General features: G+C 42.0%; 1 protein-coding gene across 2 annotated transcripts in view; it reads left to right on the forward strand.

The window, feature by feature from the left end:
* SEL1L3 (SEL1L family member 3) overlaps positions 1-23,284 on the forward strand; it is a 108,188-nt gene that overhangs the window by 78,157 nt on the left and 6,747 nt on the right. The window contains exons 15-24 of one of the 2 annotated variants that reach the window (XM_043438657.1): positions 1,658-1,834; positions 4,529-4,656; positions 5,781-5,864; positions 13,845-13,935; positions 14,069-14,153; positions 15,245-15,354; positions 19,597-19,724; positions 20,561-20,663; positions 20,747-20,819; positions 22,732-23,010. In XM_043438657.1, the coding sequence (XP_043294592.1) occupies positions 1,658-1,834; positions 4,529-4,656; positions 5,781-5,864; positions 13,845-13,935; positions 14,069-14,153; positions 15,245-15,354; positions 19,597-19,724; positions 20,561-20,663; positions 20,747-20,819; positions 22,732-22,820 (1,068 nt within the window). In that variant the 3' untranslated portion in view covers positions 22,821-23,010. Of the gene's footprint in view, positions 1-1,657; positions 1,835-4,528; positions 4,657-5,780; positions 5,865-13,844; positions 13,936-14,068; positions 14,154-15,244; positions 15,355-19,596; positions 19,725-20,560; positions 20,664-20,746; positions 20,820-22,731; positions 23,011-23,284 lie in introns of those variants that run through there. The other variant, XM_043438656.1, reaches the window with a different exon arrangement.

Genomic DNA, 23,284 nt, shown 5'->3' on the forward strand with positions numbered 1-23,284 from the left:
GGAAATGTCCAGAATAAGGTGTGAGCATGAAGAAATAAACAAGATTTCTTGTGGGGCTCCCGACCTGGGTCCCAATACAATTTCTAAAGAAATTTCTGCTGATGTTTTGAGTGATGACAGGTACCTTTGAATAAACCTATGCGTATGGAGGTGAGCAGTACAGAAACCATTTTGATGTAAATTCCATAGGCTTATTCCAAAGCTAGTTCTTGCCACTTTATAATATGGCGTGGTCTGTCACTTCACGGAAATACATTCATCCTGCAACTTCTCAGGAGGCTGCCTTGCATCTGGTACCACCCGAGGCTCAGGAAGAATGTTTCTATGACTGATCCACAGCACTGATACTGTGCCAAGCGTCAGCTATCTTGAGGGCCTGTGACTCTGAGCACTACTCTCCATGTAGGATTTGGATTCTGTTTTGGGTGTCATTGGCATTCAAGGGATGGCTCTCATCCATTGGTTCATTTCTCAAGTATTTATTGAGCACTTACTGTATGCAAGTATTAACACAGGTGCTTGGAATACAAAATAAAGATCCTTGCCTTCATAGAGCATCTATTCCAATGGGTTTTGGCAGTTTCTTTCTCCTGGTCTTCCTGGCACCTGGAGTCCAGTGTAAAAACTAAAAGGGTTTTGGGAGCCCTCGCAGACGAAAAGGCTGCAGGCTGGGATCTTGGCATCCATAGTTGAGGGACACCTGTTCTTCACTTCTCAAAAGGGGAGGGGAAAGAGATTTTGTTCCACACTTGGACTCTTAACCTGTCTCACAGATGCAAGGGCACTCACCCTTTGCCTCTCTAATCCTTTTTTCACCTGCTTGTCCATGGTCTTGTTGATCTGGCAGGAAAGCAGGAATGAGAGACCCGAATGTCCAGGTTTGCACACTCACACCCCTGCAGGGTTCCTAAGCCTTCGACAGCCAGGCTGGAGGCTACCGTATAGAAGCAGGTGGGAGCACCTGGAGAGGGCGGAAGCGGGCCCCTGAGAGCATGAATCAGCAAGAACAAGGAGACTTGACCCTAGACTCACAAGAACCAGCCCTTCTGTGGTCCAATCCCAGGTATAGACACACCTCTGAAGCCACCTCCCTTCTCTACCCCCTCCCCTCTGCCTCAGGCCCAGCCACACTCCACCTGTCTGCTAAGCAGACCCATAGCCCCTGAGCTTTACAAGTAGACCATTGCGGCTTCTTCCCTCAGATGATGTGTTGGTATCCAGTGCAGAGTAATCAATAGACGGCTGGCAGGTCACCTAGAAATCAGCCCAGCCAGAGCAGGTTCCGGCCTCCTGTCGCAGTTGAGTGCTTGTGAATTTCAAGGGCGTTGCTGATACTCAGGGCAACACAAGGCCTTCTGTAGACAAGGGCATTGCTAAACAGTCCACGGGGGCCGAGTGATGATTCGAGGCCAGCATCATGGCTGAGGTGGAAGGCAGAAATCCCGACAGCAGGCTGGTGAAGTCCTCCTGGGAAGACTTTGAGGTGGCCTCATGTTTTCTAGCACTTAGCATTTCTTTAATGCCATCTGGCCCCAAAAAGAGACAGGAAAGGTTTTTGTCAGACTCTGGCAGAATGCTTTCACAACAACTGATTCTCTTTAGAGAAATTTTCATTTAAAAAAAAAAGTCATTTCTTTCTTGTTGTTCTAAAATCTAGGGGTTGCATCAGGCAGTCAACGGCCTGGGATGGTATTACCACAAATTCAAGAAAAATTATGCCAAAGCAGCTAAGTACTGGTTAAAAGCGGAAGAAATGGGGAACCCAGATGCCTCATACAATCTTGGAGTCCTGTACTTGGATGGCATTTTCCCAGGAGTTCCTGGAAGGAATCAGGTAAGCCTTGTGACCGGCTGGTCAGACACTTGGTCAGGAAGCAGGTGTACTGTGTGCCCAGCCCAGTACAGACACCACCCGAGATACAGATCATGAGCTCAAGGAACTCAAGGGCCCAGTTAAGAAGACAAGAGAGTGCAGAGCAAAAACCGGCATTAGCCAAAGGCCAAGTGTGTTCTAATCGCTGTGACCCAAGCAGTTCTGGAAAGGGGAAATGGGGAAAGCCAAAGCAGTCAGGAAGGCTTCATGGAGGAGGAGGCTTGCGCTGGGGAGAGGAGTGGGAGATGAGGCGAGATGAGAATAAGAGAGATGGTGCAGAGATTGATTGCTGATCTTACTGGAAGCAAAGAGGGCTGTGTCCAAAAAGGATTGCCAGGTATGAGATCGGATTTAATAAAAATAATGTAAATAGTAATGGCAGTCTTCAGTGTTTGCTGAACACTTCCTCTGGGCCATATACTCTTAGATACTTTCTGCGTGCCATCCCATGTCATCCTAACTATACTCTTGGAATGCAAATGTTACTACATCCATTTAACAGAATAAGCGACCAAGGCTCTGAAAGGTTTCATAACTTGCTCAGACGTCAGACACTTAAGTGGAGTTGGACCTGGTTCCCGTGTGAAATGGAAGCCCCTTGTTATTGATAATAATGTTAATGGTGGTAATAACAATCTGAACAGCATTACACTCAACGAATTAACTGAACACCCACCCTCTGCCAGGAACTCTTCTGGGCAGTGGTGGATACGGCAGCAGACAGAACAGTCTCTGCTTTGGGGAAGCTTATATTTCAGTGGGACAGAAAGATGATAAGCAAAGGTAGAGCATGAGGGAAAGTGAAGGGAAGTGATATGGGGAGAAATAAAGCCGGATGAGGAGGACCCAGAAGGTAGAGACTAGGGGATGCTATATTATAAGCGAGATCAGAGAAGGTCTTTCTGATAATGTGACCTTGTACAGACTCCTAAAGGAGTCTTGTGAATATCTGGCAGAACATTCCAGAAAGAGGGAAGAACATTCCAGAAAGAGGGATCAGCAGGAGAACAACAGGGAGATGAAACTGGCGGGAGCTGAGAGCAAAAGAGGTGGCAGAAGAGGTAAAGTCAAGGAGGCAGGTGCCCAGGCAGCTGCTCTGAGCAAGATGGGACAGCTCTGAACAGGGCAGGGATATGCTGTGTTGGAAAAGGCTCCTCCAGGGTCCAGATGGAGATGGGCTTGAGGAAGAGAAGAGCAAGAGCAGGGGGTTGATGCAACAAGGACCTACTGTAGAACACACGGAACTCTGTACTCCGTGTTGTTACGTGGCGGCCCGGATGGGAGGGGAGTTGGGAGGAGAATGGAAACACGCATATGTGCGGCTGAATCCCTTTGCCGTCCACCTGAGACTATCACAACATAGTTAATCGGCTATCCTCCAATACAACATTAAAAGTTTAGGAAAGAAGAAGCAGGGGATTAATGCATTGAATCCAAATGAGAATGGACGGGCAGTATCAGAAAGAGGGCTGAGATGTGACTAGATTCTGGATCTGTTTTGAAGGTCAAGAGGACAGAATTTGATGGTGATTGGATGTGAGGTGTGAAGCGGGGAGAGGAGTCAGGCTGACTCCAGAGGGTTTGGCATTTATTGAGATGGGAAAAAAGGTAGTATTCAGACAGATGGGCAAGCCGTAGCAGCAGATTTGGGGGTGGGAAATGAGAGAATTATTTTTGGTAAAATATCATACCAAGCCTCAAATATCTATTATCTTATTTAATCTTCATGACAAATTTTCATGATAGCTACTATCAGAAGCCACATGTTTCCTCTGTAGAAACTGACATGTAGAAACTTAGTTGGAAAGTTTAACTGACATGCTCATAGTTACGCAGTTAGTAAGGAGCAGAGCTGGGATTTGAACCCAGGCCTGTTTGACTCCAAGCTCAGTTCAGTTCAGTCGCCCAGTCGTGTCCGACTCTTTGCGACCCCACGGGCTGCAGCACACCGGGCTTCCCTGTCCATCACCAACTCCTGGAACTTACTCAAACTCATTCCGTCGAGTTGGTGATGCCATCCAACCATCTCATGGCATCATCGACTCCAAAGCCTTCGCTTAAAAATGGCAGTTAACTGCCTGGGGAAAAATAATGATAATCAGTGGCGCATCTACCCATTTAAGCATTTGTTTTCTCTTTTCCCTCTACCTCTCTTTGACTACATAGGAGGCTGTGTATTTTTATGCATTGCAAATGTCTGTTAGCCCTCCCACACATCTGCTAGAATGGATTTTTTCATTGTCATTTTCTAATTTTCACTTTCCTACCGGAACTGCAGTTTTTGCATCTGAGTTTGAAAAAAGGTATTAAGTGAGGTTAGGAAAGCAAATGCCTGAAGTTTCACCAGGTGTGACCTCTGCTGCGGTCTTCTGTCTGGCTGGCAGGGGGTTTATGTGAGGATACCTGGTGATAATGACATTCATACTGTTATCTTATTTATTGGGTAAACTTAACAGAATAGCTGCAGTCAAGGTTATCCTGTCGAGAAGCTTCTGTGATTGTCTTCCTGGAACTTGACTTGGTTTCTTAAAGATATCAGACGTTATAAGACTATGATTAAGTCACGTGTAACCTACCCCACGACCTTAGCTCTGATGAAGCCTCCCCAGGAGGATGTCTCACTAATGACACTGACGTTTGCTCATCTCTTTCCAGACATTAGCTGGTGAATATTTCCATAAGGCTGCACAAGGCGGACACATGGAAGGAACTTTGTGGTGTTCTCTGTACTATGTCACGGGCAACCTGGAGACGTTCCCACGAGATCCCGAGAAGGCTGTTGTGTAAGAACCTATCAGATGCTGCTTGTCAAGGGAAAGCCGTATACTGTGTTCACCACGTCTGAGAAAATAGAGTTCTTTTTTCTTTTTTTTTCATTTTTAAAATGTAACTTTTATCAGTTACATACACACAAAAAGAGTCAAATTAAAAAGAATTTAAATTTAAAAAGAATAATAATTTGACAAGAAAAATAGGAAGTCTCTATCCCCCACCCACATACCATTTCCTGCTGCCTAGAATAAATCACTTTTTCTGTTTTATTAATAATTATTTCTCTTTTTATTTGCCTCTATGTCTAAATAACATGCTTAAACCACTATTTCTTATTATACTCACTACAGACTTTGTCTAATGATGTGTCACTGGGAAAAGACAAATTTATACATAGTTCTTTCACTCTGCCACTTCTAACTGCCCTGCATGGTCACACTTCCTACCTTCTCCCATCTTCCCCACGAGTACATCATCATTTTGCTTGGATTGGTATCAGGGTTCATATTATTGGATTTGCCAAAAAAGTTCTTTTGGCCAACCCAGTATTTTTACCATTTAATGCTGCTCATAGCTGACCATGTAGTGTGCTGTGACTACTCTTTCTTGCATAACTTTTTGTTTTCTATGGAATACTACTAATAATTATTATTTATTTGCTTATCTCTCTGTGTACTTTTCATTTCCTATGTACTTGATATTCACATTCTCCTTGTGTTGTTTAAATCTCCTCTCAGTATGTCTACACCTATCAGGTAACTCTGTTCATTTAATCTTCTTGGCAACATCTCTTCTCTTTGTTCAGGGAGAGCTGTTTTCCTGCCGTTGACTTGTTAGAATTCCTGGTTAACGTTATCTTTTTCCATATTGGTAGACTCTTTTCATTAAGCACTTTTCACATTTTTGTTTCAAAAAATGACAACTCTTAAGCATTCATTATAAAGGGCACTGAACTCAAGTGCTCCCAAAGTATATCTCTCTCTCCCTTCTTAACATTCAGTTCCAACTTGTGGCTCCATAACAATTCTAAGAAGCAAAATATTCCCCAAGTGAGATTTATTGAAATCACATGAAGTAAAAAGAAATTATTTAATTTGCCACAGTTTGGATATTTTCTCCTCTGTTTCCTTTATAGATGGGCAAAGCACATAGCTGAGAAAAATGGCTACTTGGGTCATGTCATTCGCAAAGGCCTCAATGCCTACCTGGAGGGCTCGTGGTAAGTTCGTCTGAACTTTCTCAGTCCTCACCTTTCAATCTGTCAGTGTATTCTTAGGAGATGGAGTCTTAAAATGCAACTGAAAAAGCAATTCGCAGGGAAATCACAGCCTCCTGGTAATGATATTCAGAGAATCACCGACTGATTGGCTGTTGATTAGAAAACATAGTATTTCCATGTTTAATTATACGCAAAAATTAGTTCTCTAGGGGGAGCGTCCACACTCATCAAGTTGAGAGACACATGAATGCGTTGACTTTTCTTCCCTTCAGCTCGTTCTGCTTGGTTTCAGAGTCTGGAGACAGCATAGGGGATCCCTGCTGACCCTCTGCCTCTCACTGGCACGTCACAGGAAGTCCAGGATTTCTATCTTGTTCGTGGGAAGGAGCGAAAGCAGTTTCTTTAGGGCTTAGGCTCCATTTTCCCTAGGATTGCTGGAAGTCACTCAGCAGACCTCAAGTATCACAGCCAAATAGACTCCCCCTCTCTAAGTATCTTCTGATGGAGTTAGCAAATCTCCCCCTGTATGAAGAAATGGGGTGAAACCCCACACATGAGGACCAATAAATACCCCATTTCCAGTTACTTGATTTTACAAATATAAGGGCACTCCTCTCCAAGATCTACCTGAGTCCATCTCTCTGTTCTCTGTTTTCAGGCCTCATGGTCCATCTTACTTTTCTCTGGGCTACATTTGTGTGCTTGTTTATTGCCTAAATGATCTGGATATTTCCTTAATAACTAAAAGGCAAATGCCAATCAGCACACATCCTATTGGTCCACCACCTCAAAGACATTAGAGCAGCCCTATCATTGATTGTGCTCTGATCTGAACTTTAATTAAAAATTAAAATATAAGTCGCAAAGAAGGCCGTTTCCTTCTTTGGTTCATGGATGCTCAGGTAATCCACAGATAGCATCACAGTGAATGAGAATCTCAAATTAGAAAAATGCAGGTGAAATGGGCCACGTGAAAAAAAGCACTGAATAAAACTGTGTATTAGTATCATCTTGTAGATGTTTATCATCTGTGGCTTCACTTTGCATAATGAGAAAGAAATTTTTTTAATGAAATGATCTTTTCCCAATTGATACACCTTACTATTTGTGTGCTGTTTATCATTTTTCCCAAGTAAACTTCAATTTATAGAACTTTCCAGTTTGACCTTAGCTCATTTCTGCTTCTCACCCTCCACATTTCCCATTCTTTGCTCCTGACAACTTCTTAGGGAAACTAAGCATTCAAACATCAAAATGTTTCTATGTGGGGTTTTCCCAAAGGAAGAGTACATATGTAAACACCCCCAGCACGCGCGCGCGCGCACACACACACACACACACACACACACACACATAAACCCCAAGATGTCTCACACTTTTTCCCATAAAGAGGGTATCTGCTAATAGCTTAGCTTTCTTGCCGACTTTTGAATTTAACATCACAAAACACTTCAGGGAGCACATTTAAAAATTTTCTGTGAAGGTCAAGAGGGATTAAGCTGTAGTGGCCTGCTTTCCTTCTTAGAATATTCAGCCGCATTACATGATTGATTTGGGAGCAGTGGGGGGGCGGTGGGGGTGGATTAAGTGTGCTCTCCACGGTTAGTGAGTTTGGGTTCTGTTCAGCAGATTTTCCTGAGTACATTTAGATGCAGGGTGCCATAGCTGCAGGGGATGTCACAGGTAAGACTGGGGGCAGCTCACTGCCTCATCTCTTCCTGGTGCTAAACTGCCTGCAGTTTCTCAGGTGGCCCATATTCTCTCTGACCTCTGGGCCTTTGCACTTGCTGTTCCCTCTGCCCAGAAGTCCTGCCTAACCCTTAGTCCCTTGGTCCTTGCATGGGTCATCATGGCTCTTTACTTGTTGATCGCCCTGTGATGTGTATCCCAGTGCCTAGCACCTAATGGCTTCTAGGAAGTACTCAATAACTACTGAGAGAATGATTTAAGACAAGTAGACAGAACAACCATCACTGAAGAGCCATGAGCAATATATGAAGAGCATCAGGGATTCGGAGGAAGAAAAGATGGAGTCTGGTTGGGGCACTTAGTTCAGCCTTTATAAAGGAAGTAACACTACATGGCCTTGAGGGATGGGTGGAATTTCCACCTGGTCATAGTACTTCTCTGGGCTTCCCTGGTGGCTCAGATGGTAACGAATCTGCCTGCAGTGCAGGAGACCTGGATTCGATTCCTGGGTGGGAAGATCCCCTGGAGAAGGGAATGGCAACCCACTCCAGTATTGCCTGGAGATTTCTGTGGACAGAGGAGCCTGGTGGATTACAGTCCTTGGGGTCACAAAGAGTTGGACATGACTGAGCGACTAACACTTTCACAGTAATGAACAGGATCACAGAAAGCAAAGAAACAGGAAAATTCTGGATGTGTCTAGAAATTTTTAAGCCACCCAGTTTGCCTTGAGGGTAAAATTCGTAAAAGGAAGTGGTATATGACAAGACCAAAGAGGTGCTGTGTTATGGGATTTTGAATAGCAGTTATATAGTTTTTATTTAGTTTGTCAAGTAGTGGGGAGCCAATAAGGGTTTGGGGAGAGGGTAGTGATGTGACAGAGGTGGGTTCTGAGATGCTTAAACAAACAGCTGCAAATTATGGTGAAGAGAAGGGAGAGCCTGAATGGGGGAGTTAGTTCAGAATCCAGGTTAAAGGAGCTGAGCTTTTGAGCTGGAGCTGCGGCCTGAGCCAGGTAACTTGTTTCCACTTCTTTTATCACTCAATAATTGTTGCATACCAATAATATGTAATATGTATGTAAGTTCCAAAGTGAAAGTCACTCAGTCGTGTCCGACTCTTTGCTACCCCATGGTCTATATGGTCCATGGAATTCTCTAGGCCAGAATACTAGGGTGGGTAGCCTTTTCCTTCTCCAGGGGATCTTCCCAACACAGGGATCAAACCCAGGTCTCCCACATTGCAGGCAGATTCTTTACCAGATGAGCCACAAGGGAAGTCCAAGTTGTAAAGCATAACAATAAAATGAACATCTGTAACCCTACCATCCTGTTTAAGAAAATAGACAATTGAAACCCCCTGCATGTTCTTCCCAGATGAAACCCACCCCAGTCCTCAGGATCTAGAACTAACCATTTCGTGAGTCTTTTGTCCCTTTGCCCCTTGCTTGCTTTATAGTTTTGCTATATATGGATATAATCCTGAGCAATAGATCTGACTTGTTTCTGAGCTTCATATCATTAGAGCCATATCATATGTAATTCTTCATAAATAAACATCATGCTTATTTAACCTGATATTTCTGGGATGCATATCTTTAGATACATGTAGGTCATTTACTTTCACTGCTGTCATATACTGCAACTTACTTACCAGTTCTCATATTAACACATATTTGGGTTCTTTCCCTAAAGAACAATGTAGCCATGCACATTTTTTATGTATATCCTAGTACATGTAGGAAGAATTGATCTAAAAATACACGCTTCGGAGTAAGGTCACACAGGCTAGCCATGTGTTCAACTTTACAAGACAACGTCAACTGTTTTCCAAAATATTTTACCCATTTACACTCCTGTCAACCCCATATAAATTTCTGTTTCTTCATATCTTTGTGAATTCTGATGCTGATGCTAAGTATTATTAAAGATATGGCTTCATCTGGACTTGAGATCTTTTCCTACTAACAGGAAGAAAAACCTAGTACCCATTACAGTGGGAGTATCTTTGTCAAAGTATATTTGAGACAAAGAGCTTTTCTCTTTTCCTTCTCTCTGAGCTTCCAGATGCCTCAGGGGTTAAGCAGGAAATGTATGACCATTGGCCTCCTCACACCACAACGTGGCATTTTTGGGGTCCCATCTATTTTGCTGTAATAGAACTAAATCATCCATCAATGTCCCAAGTTCACCTCTTTTTTCATTTTTTTGTGAGTGCATTTATTCTGGGCATTATTTTCAAATCACATGTGTCAGTTTGATGAGCTTGTGCTTTTCTGTGTTGTTCTGAGATTTATATGGGATAGTTTAAAAGCGGAGCATGATTGAGAAAAGGGCATTTTGCTGCTTAGGCAAAATACGGAAGATAATGCTGTCATGCCCGAGGCTATCCTTGGACACCAGGAGAAGTCAGCTAAGGAGAGCTCACCTGTCATGTTTCATTTCTTTCCCGCAGACCCTGCTGTGTGTTTTATCTGTGAGCTATGTGTTTTATTGTCCTTTGTCTTAACTATACCCCCCAAACACTTAACCCAGGAGGTTAGCCAGATTCTAGTAAGCTTGAGGCAAGACAAGCAAGCATGCAAGATTCCTGTTGAAAGAGATGCGTCTTTTTGCCTTGGAGCAGGGTCCTAAATTCCGCTGAGACCCCAGGATTTTTTTTTCATATATATATATATATATATATATATATACACACACAGACTTCCAGTTTGGACTGCTTCAGGCATTGGCAGAAAAGAATCCAGAGAAAATAATTGGATTGTTTGAGAAACTGCTCAGAGAAACTCAAATTCACAGTTCACAGCAAGCAGCCAAAGGATTGATTATTAAGATGTATCATTATAAAAGTTCTATAAATGGATGTGCCGTGTCTGAAGTGGGAGGGTAGCAAATGTGCCCCTACACTCGCTCTTTGATCCGCTTCTCTCTGCACCCCCACCCCAATCTCCATCAGAATGACTGCATGGGTGACTAGTTCACTTTAGCACGTTGGAAATAAAGTTGGACACCCTGGACAGCTTCCTAAAGCTTGAGGAAGTTCACGGAAGGATAGTACAGATTTCTGGCTTGTCTCTGGGCCCCCTACACAGAGAAAATACTGAGTAAATGTTTATCCTGTGAATAGAAGGATAGAAATATCTGTAATTAACACTTTCAGGCAATCTCAGTTGAGACACAAGTAAGAGCAAAGTCCTGGGAAGCTGAATGTAGATAGGGTTTCTGCAGAGGTGTCCTGACTGAAGTCGTCATAAGTTGAGAAAATCTGGTCTTCAGTGTTCTGACACTTGTCTAGAGTTCACTCTTCAATATGTGAAAATGGATGGTGGTGGTTTTGGATTCCATGGCTTCTGTAAAATGGAAGACAGAGGTGGATTTCTGTTTAGTACTTTTACTTTTTTTTTTTTCATGCCCCTGGGTGTGTGGGATCTTGGTTTCCTGACCAGAGACTGAATCTGCACCCCCTACAGTGGAAACACAGAGTGTTAATCACTGGATCTCCAGGAAGTCAAAGTTTTTAGACCTCTTTTTGATGATTTCAGTGCTTCCTCGAAGTATACGCTTGAGAATTCTGTGAAATTTCCTCCTGGCATCTACTGACACAATAATTGGTCAGTGGAAGATTGTTGTTGTTGTTTAGTTGATAAAGTCACGTCTGACTCTTTGCAACCCCGTGGATTGTAGCCACCAGGCTCCTCTGTCCATGGGATTTCTCAGGCAAGAATACTGGAGTGGGTTGCCATTTCCTTCTCCAGGGGATCTTCCAGACCCAGGGACCAAACCTGCATCTCCTGCATTGGCAGGCGGATTCTTTACCACTGAGCCACCTGGAAAGTCCCAGTCAGTGGAAGTCTTCCTATAAAATGTGTTCCTCTCTTCTCTATCCCACCACCCAAGTAACTTTAGAGACAAGGTATTGTCTTTATAAAATTTATCCTAGTTACTTTGTTTCTATAGGAAATGTCAACCTGTGTCCCCTGCTCCCAAATTCTAACAGTCTGCCCAACCACTGTCTGAGAAAAACTCATTTTCTTAGATTGCAGTAATATGAGCCCTGTTCCATGAAGGCAGGGAGCCCGTGTGACGTCTGACCTTGGGCTGATAACCCTACTCCATCTACTTCCCTCATCCATCCCTGGGGGAAACTGAGGCACTGACGCAAACCTGAGTGTTGGAGATGATAAGACCTTTGGGATGGGACCTTACTGTAGGATGGGACTTGCTGCTCAACCTTCCTCGAGGGTCCTCCATCTAGGGTCCACTCTGAGGATTCTTGTCACCAAACACGATTCAAGGCCGTGTAAGAAAACGCCTGGGGCTTTCTGTGTTGTTGCAGCCGCAGTTGTGGGCTTGTCACGTGGCTTGTCTACACTCCTTACATGGCTGCTTAGCCAGCCTTATCTCTTGAGCGTGAGTCATGCCTAATTGGTCAGCTGCCTTGGGTATCTCGGAGGCCAGAAATCAGCACACTCAGCAGCCATGACCTGGGATGTCTGATTGAAGGTCTGCCTGTCCTAATTTGACCCCCGATCATCTCTCTCTGTCCCCATGGGAAGGCCTGCCAGGAGCTGCTTTAGCCATGTAGAAAAGATGACCTCCTGGGACTTTCTCGGGGGTCCAGTGATTAACACTTTGCACTTCCATTGGATCCCAGGTTGGGGAACTAAGATCCTGCATGCCATGAGGTGTAGCCAACAAAAGAAAAAATGACTCTGCCTCCAGCCCCCTCCCCGCCCTTTCTTAAACAGTTCTGAGATGGAGCTAAAGTTAACAAAGTGTTCTTAATGTCAGCCACTGAAAATGGAAAATAAGCTTTAGAAACAACCATGTATAGTTAAAATTTTAACTTATGAAAAGGGTAACACAAAAGAAAATGGAGGAAATCAGATAAGTTAAAAAAAAAAGTCACTTGCAGTCTCAGCACCTAGAGATAAGTACTGTTGGCGTTTTGGTAGACCATTTTAAGTAGTTGTTTTTTCTCTGCATATGTATGTCCATGTGTGTACTCAGTTTTACATTTGTTTTGCAAAAATGAGATTGCACTGTTTTTTATCCTGCTTTTCTCACGCAATGGAAAATTTGGCATAGACACCTTTCTACGATTTCGAATGCTCTTCTTCAACATCACTTTAATGATCTCCTCTGAAAGTGGCTGCACCATGGGTTAACTGAACTAGTCACTGATTTTCAGATATTTGTGGGGTTTTTGATGTTGTCATCATTCGTATACACAGATCTGACATGAGCTCTATTGTCACAGTCTTTGCATATGTTTCTGATTTTTTTTATTTATTATTTTTTCTTTTTTAAAATTAATTTATTTTTTATTGAAGCACAATTGCTTTACAGAATTTTGCTGTTTTCTGTCAAACTTCAACATGAATCTGCCATAGGGATACATATATCCCCTCCCTTTTGAAGCTCCCTCCCATCTCCCTCCCCATCCCACACCTCTAGGTTGATACAGAGCCCCTGTTTGAGTTTCCTGAGCCTTACAGCAAATTACCGTTGGCTCTCTATTTTGCATATGGTTCTTGGAATAAACCTTCATGAGGCAGAATTGTTGGGCCAGGTGGTATGTACATTTGTAAGGCTCTCACATTTAACAATTGCATTAATTGGCTTCCCACTAGCAGTAGTTAGAGAAATATGTCCATTTTCCCCAAGCCTTTGCTGTTACCCAGATTATGAATCGGGTGCCAGTCTTTCAACAGATGACAAGTGGTCTCATTGTTTTGCAATTATTCAATTACCAGTGGTCTTGAATACTTTTTTTTTTTAATGTGTTTTTGACCATTGGTATCAAGCCCCTTGTAAACTGCCTCTCCTTTGCCAAACTTATGATGTACCACAAAAGCTCAGCTTTAATTAAGCTTGTTCAGAGTCCTAAGCCTCATAAAGCCCTTCACAAAACAGGACTCGAAAGCACAGAGCTTTTTCTTAATACCACTTATCTCCTCTAAGCGAGGGTGGAGGATGGAGGATTTCAAGGACCCAAAGCTGATAGACAGCTCCCCAGGCAGCACTCAATGAGTCGTTCGGCCAGTAGAGGTCGCTGTTGTATCAACCAGCTCCCCAACCTTATCTGTGAGTTCAGCCTTTTAAGACAGAAAATAAATCAGTGCATGCAGTATTTTTAACAACAGTATTTATTTAAAAAAAAAAAAACTCATGATTTTGTGCTTTTAAAAAAACTGCTTATTTTTTGCCCTCTTATGTGTGAATATAAAGCTCTCTGTGAATATTAGTAAGAGCCACTATATGAAATTTATTATTAATCATCTATTTTTAGGCACGAAGCTTTGCTGTATTATGTTTTAGCAGCAGAAACTGGAATTGAAGTGTCACAGACAAATTTAGCACACATCTGTGAGGAGAGGCCAGTAAGTAAATGTATTCTCCTCAGACTAGAAGCTCTAAGGTTAAGGATAATGAATTGGGTTTTATGGAGGCAAAAATCAGTCACTTGGCCAAAATATTAATGAGTTAACTTTTTCTCCCCCTTCGTTCCCTTAGGACCTGGCCAAGAGATACTTGGGTGTTAATTGTGTGTGGAGATACTATAATTTCTCTGTTTTTCAAATCGATGCTCCTTCATTTGGTATGTATAGAGAAACGGGTGCTAAATTGAAGCTTTGGAGGCTTTTAATCTTTAGTAACAGGGAACATCTAACAGCTTTGTGTGAAGTGTGATATTTCTAAACAATTAAGAAAGAGAGTGAAAAATCTCAGCTATTAAGATCTTGCCTAAACTCGGCTCTCAATCTCAAGCAGTGCATTTCTCTTCATCCATCGTCTACTGAATGCTTAGATCCACCATTTTCTAAGGAATCAGTGAGAATTCATAATAGAAAGCTATTCTGGAGAGTCCCTGGGCCACTTACCCTTTTGCCCTCAGATGGATTCCCTGTCTACCTGGTTATGCTCTGTGTGATAGGAGGCTGACCCTCAGGAACTACAGTTCCCAGACCCCTTTGCATCTGATTAGTTTCAGCCAATGGGAGGGGCAGGCAGGAAATTTCAGGGTGGGAGAGGTGAGAAGCCCAAACATTTCTCCACTTCTGTGTCTGCTTTGGGCTGTATCTCTGTCAATGGCTGCATTTCCATGGTTCCAGCTCCTGCCTGGCAGTCCATCCTCTGTGGTCTCAGCTGGCCCCAGGTTCTGGGAAGGTTGTAGCTTCCTGCATTGCTAATCTCTGGGTTGCCTACTCTTTCCCATTTGCCCTTTCAGCTCTTCCAACACCCGTAGCCAGCTGCAAAATCCCAGTTTTGAATAGTCCAATGTGGATTGTTTTTCTGATTGGACATTGAGAGAGACATACACTCTTAAAATTTTTCCTTAGAGAAAAAATAAAACATATGGCTTAAACAGAGTAAAGACATGCTCATCAATCATCAAACCCAGGCAGTGAAACCTTGATACCCCAAACATCCTTGGCTGATTGGACTGATTTTCACTGGGTAGTCTCCATGTAGGAGAGCTACCCAGCCAAGCAAGAAAATGTGTCCAGAAATGGAGGTGCTCAGTGAAAAAACCATTTTCCCCCTCCTAACAGCAAGGAAACCTAAAGATGTATCTGTATTCAGATTCTGGTGGAAAAAATTTGAAGTAATGCAAATGAGTCATTCTTCTAAAATATCGCTCTGAAATCAAACCATTTGACAAATGGACCTGTAATTCTTGTCCTGCAGCATATTTGAAAATGGGAGATCTTTACTACTATGGCCGCCAAAACCAGTCACAAGACCTTGAGCTGTCTGTGCAGATGTACGCCCAAGCAGCGCTGGATGGAGACTCACAGGTAAATAGCAACAGAAATGAGCTTCTGGTGGTGCTGGTTCCTGAGGTTGAAAATCCACTTCTCATTCATTTTCACGAGCCCCTCACAACCTCTCTGAGGCCACTAACCAGCATGGTGAACTTTTATCAAGCACTTACTATGTTTCCCATGCCATTCTCATAGCAATCTTGTGGGAATGGGGGTCAGTGGACCTATTTATATTAAAGAATGCCAAGATTGTGACAAGGTGATAAGATGCTCAAGGCTAAACAACCAGGCAGTAGATGAAGCAGTCAGAGTCTAAACCCAGGTCTCCTGACTCCAAACCCAGGAGTCTTTCTATCAGATTCCATCAAACTAACTCACCAGGTAGAAACTCAAGCAACTGCAAGTGGTCAAAATGGGAAGGAGTTTACTTGTATAGCTGAGTCAGTGCTTTAGTGATAGGACTTTATTCTCAGTGATCTTTTTTTTTGGGGGGGGGAGGGGGGACTTCTTATTTTGGAATATTTGTAGAGTTATAGAAAGGTCACATAACCATAATACCATTATCAAACTATGAAATTAGTGTTGACTCAGTACCAGTAACTACACGGCAGAAGTTATTTGGATCTCACTACTTTTTCCACTGATGTTACTTTTGTGTTCCAGGATCCCACGCTGCATTTAGTTGTCATATTTCTTTAGAGTTCTTCCATCTGGGACCATTCCTATCTTTGCTTGTCTTTCATCACCTTGGTACATTTGAAGGTTGCTGGTCAGATATTTTGTAGAATGTCCCTTGATTTGTGTCTGTCTCCTGTTGTCTCATGAATATATAGAGTTTATGCACTGGGGCAAGGATAGCCCAGATGTGATGTGTCCTTCTCGGTGTATCCCATGAGGCATGCGTGATGTCTTATTACTGGGGAAGTTGATCTCATTCACTCAGTGAAGGCAGTTTCTGCTGGGTTTCTTCCCTGTAATGTTAATATTTTTTTCTCTTTCTAATTTATAGATATTTTGGGAAGGTAATTTGAGACCATGCAAATATTCTATTTCTCCTCAAACTTCTGCCCACTGATTTTAGTATCCTTCAGTAAATCTTGCCTGTAACAACCAACTGTGGTGTGCTGATGATAATTTTCTGTTTCTCTCATCCCTTCTATATTTGCTAATCAAAATGCTCTTGTAAGGACCTCAGGGCCATTTCGTGATGGAAGTTAGAATAGCTGTTACTGTCTTATGCCACAGATTTCCAGTGTTGTGATTTGTGATCTGATCACAGAGCAAAAGTTGGGAACATTCCTATCTCAGTCTCTTTTTTTGGGCCATGCCACTCAGCTTTTGAGATCTTAGTTTCTAAGTTCCCTGATCAAGGATTGAATCTGGGCCCTTGGCAGTGACAGCACAGAGCCCCAGCTATTGGACTGCCAGAGAATTCCCATCTCAGTCTTTTTTTTTTTTTAAAAAAAGGAGGTACTATGTTCTTTTTACCCATATCTCTGTCACTTCAGTTATTTGGACATAGAAAGTCACTGAAGTACTGAGTCTTGATTTTCTCATGTGTGAACTGAGGATAAAAAGAGCATCCAAATCATAGGTTGCAAAGATTAAATGAGATGCTAGATGTAAAATGCTGAGCCCATCTCTGAGTATGCTCAGTGGACATGATCTAGCCTATATTATTGTTATTTTTTCTGGAATAAAGTAGATTTTGGTGCTAAAAGGATTTGCTCTAGAGCCAAACTCCCCTAAATGACATCTGTTGTTACTCAAAATCAGGCCTGGACCTAAATTTTTTTTTTTTTTTTTTTTCAATTCTGAGTTTTTGTTTTTCAAAAGGTAATGATATAAAAACAGTAAAGAATCATTTTTAAAGAGAAAAATATTAAACAATACATCCACAATTCCATGTCAGGGGGCTTTATTCCTTTGGTCTTTTTTCTTTTTTTTTCAATTCCTTCAGTTTTCATGCCTTTCTGAGTCCTGGCTGCAGGCCAGTGGGTCTCTGTAATGGTAACTAGAGCACATGGGCCACTTGAAAAATCTGCTCCTTCTCACATATTGCAGGAATATGTGCATCCTATTGACTAATCTCTGTAATTACTACTCTTACTGTAATTATTACTACTGCCCCATATTCTGTTAAGCTGATAGAATGTAATTTATTAAGTTTTATCTTTTCATGGACATTTATTATATCTTGTTCACTCACTTATTGATTGATTTGACACATGTTTATGTAGTCCTGCCGTGTCTTAGACGCTGCTTAGTGGTGGGGGCACCACATTAAAAAATAGACAATATTTTTGTCTACTAAGGAAGTCTATTAAGGAGGATGTGAGGGTCATTTCCTATTGCGTTGCAATTATAGTAAGTACTACGATGAACATGTTCTTATTTCTACCTTTTACCTCCATTTGATTAATTTCTTTATAATCTGAGAAATGCTATTACTAAGTCAAACAGTCTAAATTGTTTTATGGCTCATAATAATAGTATATTGCCGATTTGCTTTCTGCAGTTGTTTCCCAATTAATATTTCACCAAGCAGTACTTAAGTATAAGAAGATAACGGAAATCACATCAGCACTGGATGTTTTCATGGCTTAGTTTTGCTAATTGAATAATACAAGTTGATCCTTCCTTATTGTTTTAAATTGTCTGTATTTGACCACTGCTGGGGATGGACACTTTTACATATACTTGTCTATGATCATTTATTTACTCTTCATATTTTCTTATGTGAATTCTCTGTTCTTACTCTTTGTCTGCTTATCTATTGGAGCTTTTATATTTTTCAATTTAAATTATAATTAGTTCTTTATACATTTGGCCAATAGATAGTGAATTTTAAGCTATTACATTGCATATAAATATTTCCCTAGTCTGTTTTCTCATTTATTTTAACCATGTTATTTTTCCATTGTTCAGAGACTTTAAAATTTTATAAAGTCATTTTATTCTTTTCTTCTAATACCTCATTTTAAGAGGAGCTCTCTTTCAAAAAGTGAAGAAATTGTCTGTTTTCTGCTTGTGTGTGTGTGTAAAATCTAAAGATACCTAATACCTATAACTATTAAGAAGTTATTTGTCAGCATAGTGGAGCTTAACGTTTGGAACTATGAATTCTGTCTGCTTGTATTTGAATCCCCTTTCCAGCTATATGACATAGGGCAAAGTCCTTAACCTTCCTGTGCCTCAGCTTCCTAGTAATAGTAGTATACAGGGTAATAGAGCCTTTCTTGATTTGTTGTTATGAGGATTGAGTTAATATATAAAACAGAACAAAGCCTCATATACAACAGCACTCAGAAAATGCTGGCTCTGTTATTTTTATGATCATCACATAGCATGCTTATGAGACTCTTGCTGTTTACAAACCAAGGGTTGGTGATTTTTTTTTTTTAGAATCAACTAAATGAAAGAAAAGGGAGGATATAAGTCATTAAAGCATGACTTAATTCTTTGAAGGGCAGCAACTCATTGGAATCTGTAAAGCCCTAATGATAAGTAATGCATCATTATTTATTTCTTGGTCTGGCCACGTGCTCAGTTCATGATGGATGGTGCATCTCCTCCAGGTACTATAATAGTTGTCATTCTTTATGAAGCATCTCAACCATCAGGCTCTTAACTGTGTGATTTTATTGCACCTGCACAGCCTAATATGGTCGTTCCTACCTCTGTGGGTCAAGAAGAAGATGTTTAACAAGGAAAAGGTAGGGAAGCATGCCAGAGTAGAGGGTTTGTGCCAAGAGGAATCAGAAGAGGAGATTTTCCTCACTAGCCTAGGAGAGATGAGTCAAACACTCATACATGACTATGTGCGTCGGAGACCCTCTCCACTTAGAACATCAGCCATGAGCAGCACCCACAGCCAGTTTGTTCGATTTCTGACATGCTGATGGTGACCCAGGGTAGTAATGTAATGACGGACATTGACTTTGACTCAGTGTTCTGGTTTTGTTGATAACTCAAGGGCATGTTTTCCAGCAAGTTCTATCTTGAGAGAGTGAGCAGGAAAGGACAGATTGCCCCGGTTGACTGGCTTCTGAGCAGATGGGACACTGCAGCCTCTGAAAGCCTCCTGGTTCTCCTGCAAATAAGTTTCTCAGATGCATATATTTAGGGAAGCAATTCATCAATGAAGACGACAAAGCCATCTGGCTCTAAAGACTGAGGAAAAATCCAGAGGTTGTAAAAGTTTATATTCTGATGAGTGTACATCTAAGTTTTATTATAAGGAAAGAATGAGTTTGGTTTGTGGCTTGCTTTCAGGGATTTTTTAACCTGGCCCTGCTAATAGAGGAAGGTGCTATAATCCCACATCATATTCTGGATTTCTTGGAAATTGACCCAACAATCCATTCTAATAACATCTCCATCCTCCGGGAACTGTACGAAAGGTGAGTTCAGAGCCTCTTCAATACTATGACTGCTGGAGGAACCCAAGTGGGTAGTGTTTGCTTTTTGGCTAAAGTTATCCTTATTCTTATTTTCTAAAGTATTAGTGTTAGTTGCTCAGTCGTGTCCAACTCTTTGCGACCCCATGGACTTTAGCCCACCAGGCTCCTCTGTCCATGGAATTCTCCAGGCAAGAATGCTGGAGTGGGTAGCCATTTCCTTCTCCGGAGGATCTTCCTGACCCAGGGATTGAACCCTAGTCTCCTGCATTGCAGGCAGATTCTTTATTGCCTGAGCCACCAGGGACGTGCCCCTTATTTTCTAATGTCAGCGGTTATAGAGGGCCCAGGATTTGCTTCGATTAGAGAACACACAGCTGGACCCAAACTTAATTCCCCTTTCTAGTATCTGAGGACGGAGATACAGAATGTGCTTGATCTGAAGTTAAAATGCTGACCCAGGTTTTCCATGAGAGTGGAAAAAATAAAGTGTCCAATTAGATGATGCTCTTCTGCAGATAGAGAGGTATCCCTGTGTCTGGACTTTGGACAGACACTCAGACAAAAGTGTTGCTTGGCAGTCTCCATGCTGCAAAGTCTTCCTTGAAATGTCTTTTTATAAGTGATAAGACTGACCTTTCCTGAGATTGTTGCCTGGGTGTCTAGTATTTCTATGTAGGCTCAAACTCCTCAGAACTGCTTTATTTCTTTTTCCTCTCATCTTACATGTGCTCATTTGACCCAAAACAGAAGGACATGGGTTTGAGGATCTGCAAATATTGGCAATGCTACCAGCGTCTTCCAACACTGTCAGGATGCCCTGTGCTATTTGTCTGCAGGTGCTGGAGCCATAGCAATGAGGAGTCCTTCAGCCCCTGCTCCCTGGCCTGGCTTTACCTTAACCTCCGGCTGATCTGGGGCGCTGTTCTGCACTCTGCGCTGGTAAGAAACCGTCTCCCCCGAGCCCTGCCCTCCTGGTCCCTGCCTTCTATCAGTCATCTGACGTCTGCTTTGGATGTTTGCAGATCTACTTCCTGGGAACCTTCCTGCTGTCCGTATTGATCGCCTGGAGTGTGCAATATTTCCAGTCTGTCTCAGGTAAAGATTTACAAAAAGCTGGGGCCATATATAAAAAAGTAGTGACTCTTTTTCCCTCCTAGATAAATGACACTTTCCCTCCTTGGCCATGCTGTTGCCTTTTGTTAGGAGGGTCATTCACGGAGTGATGGTTACCCCTAGGGCTATATGGTAATCTCTGGCTGATGGAAGGCTCCAAGTATTGTTATATTTTTCAAAGTAAGCAAGGATTTAAAAACCAAAAAAATAAGGTGCTTAAGAAATTGAACAAAAATGTCTACTCCCATTCAAAATATACCTGCTACCAAAAAAACTATGGACTTCCCAGGTGGCACAGTGGTAAAGAATCCACCCACCAATTCAGGGAGATGTGGGTTCTGTCCCTGGGTCAGGAAGATCTCCTGGAGGAGGAAATGGCACCCCACTCCAGTAATCTTGCTTGGAAAATTCCAGGGACAGAGGAGCCTGGTGAGCTACAGTCCCTGGGGTCACAAAGAGTCAGACATGACTAAGCAATTGAGCACACATGCACACACATCAAAACTACACTTTGTGTGTCTTCAAACTCAGTTCCAAGGCTCCCTCTGGCACAAAGTCTTCCTATTTATCCCAGTCATGCATGCAGGATGATAAAGAAGTCCTTGTGATGAATAAAATGCCCAGTCACTTAGATTCACAGGGAGGGGCAGAGAGGGATAATGAAGCCAGCATTTTGCCTAGTGTGGTTTCCACTAGTCAGTAGTTCTTTTCTGAACTAGGGTGGGGCAGTCCTTCTAGCTGGGTTTAGAGTCCAGGCTTATCGCCTCATTAGCTGTGTGACTTATGGACAGTTATTTCACCTTCCTGATCCTCTAATTTCTCATCAATAAAATAAAGTTATAACAGTAGCTGCTTCTCAGGGCTGTTAGGAGGGCTCAGTGAAAAAAAAATACTCATGGCACTAAAATGACAACTTGTAGTTCGATGTTAGCTGTTATGTTTATTTGATATATAAAACCCTCTTGATAAAGTTAGCTGTTGTGTCTGTCTTTCCTATGAGACCATAAGCTGAGTCAGAGGAAGGCCTTGGTCTCATCATTTATGACCGCACACTTAGTAGGTTCTCAAATTTGCGAATGCCTCTCGGTGGAGACTTCCAATTTCCCACCACCTGGGAAGCTACAGCAGGACAGAATTACGCACGAAGACCAACAGGGACATTTACAAATGGATACATTAGGACTGGACATGGCGTTTGAGCATCGGCCAGCTGTTGTTTGTGTAGCAGATAATGAAAAGCAAAAGGAGTGCATTTTAGCACATATTCGATGGTGAGATGGAAGTCACTGTTCTGAGAGGCTAATACGGAGTCATTTTCCCTGATTTACCTGAGGAGGTTAATAAGGAACCATCAAAAACCCTTCCAGGTTTGATGCCCTGTAGCGTGCCGGCTGATAAATTTTCCTCATGCAAATTCTGTCCCGTCCCTAACTTTGTTGCCAGGTAGAGCACATTTATTTTGCATCTTGTCAGTGTTTTCCATTTCAAATTATCTTTGTCATTTTTACTCTGTAGAAATATTGTTATGATTATTACAAATGCAATTCCGTTAGAGGAGCTGAAAATTGTCTTTATGATTTTATGCCAGCTGGTAGCCATGAAAATTCATGGGCTGGTAGAATGGCTTTTATCAGAAGTCGTCTTTTTTTCCTTTCTCCATAGCTCCATTATCAGTCCCTCCACATTTCCATCTCCCTGTCCCTCCTGCCTTTTGATATGTTTTCCCCTTCCCATGTATCCTTTTCTCTTTCATTCTCTTTTTTCCTTCTCTTTTTTCAAACTCTTTCACTTGCTTCTTTATAGATATACCTCTTCCCTTTGGTGAGCACTGGAGAAGTCTGAATATATATATGTATATATAAAATAATTTAATTCTATGCCCTTAATTTTACAGATGGTAAAATGGAGGCTACAAGAATGACGTGGTTTGCCCAAAATCACAAAGTAAAATCCAAGAAAGGATGTGGGGCAGCCGATGTCTGAGCTTTTTCACACTCACAATTCTTTACAGCAGGGGCTACCATCTGCCTCTGACCCATTGTCATCTTACAGAAGATGTATTTTTTAACACATCTTCTGATACCCTGAAATGAAGGACAAGTAACCTGCGTATATACTTATTTTTAAAAAATACTCTAAACAGCAATATAAAGAAGAAATAAAAAAGAAAGCAATTATAATAAAATAACACATATTTCAATATGTATATCCTAGCCTCGTGCTTCTTAATTTCAATGTGCACAGAAATCAGGCAGGGTTCTGGTTAAATGTAGATTCTAGGTCAGTCAGTCTGGAGGTGGCCTCTGAGATCCTACATTTCACACAGGGTTTTAGGTTGCATCCACAGAGCTATTCTATGGATCGTAGTTGGAGTCATAAGGGCCTAGAGGTAAAAAAAAAACACACAAAAACTCTAGGTATTTCCAAAACATGCCCCCATGGTGGTA

The sequence above is a fragment of the Cervus canadensis genome, chromosome 19 (genome assembly GCF_019320065.1).
Source record: "Cervus canadensis isolate Bull #8, Minnesota chromosome 19, ASM1932006v1, whole genome shotgun sequence".
In the NCBI taxonomy this organism is placed as follows: domain Eukaryota; kingdom Metazoa; phylum Chordata; class Mammalia; order Artiodactyla; family Cervidae; genus Cervus; species Cervus canadensis.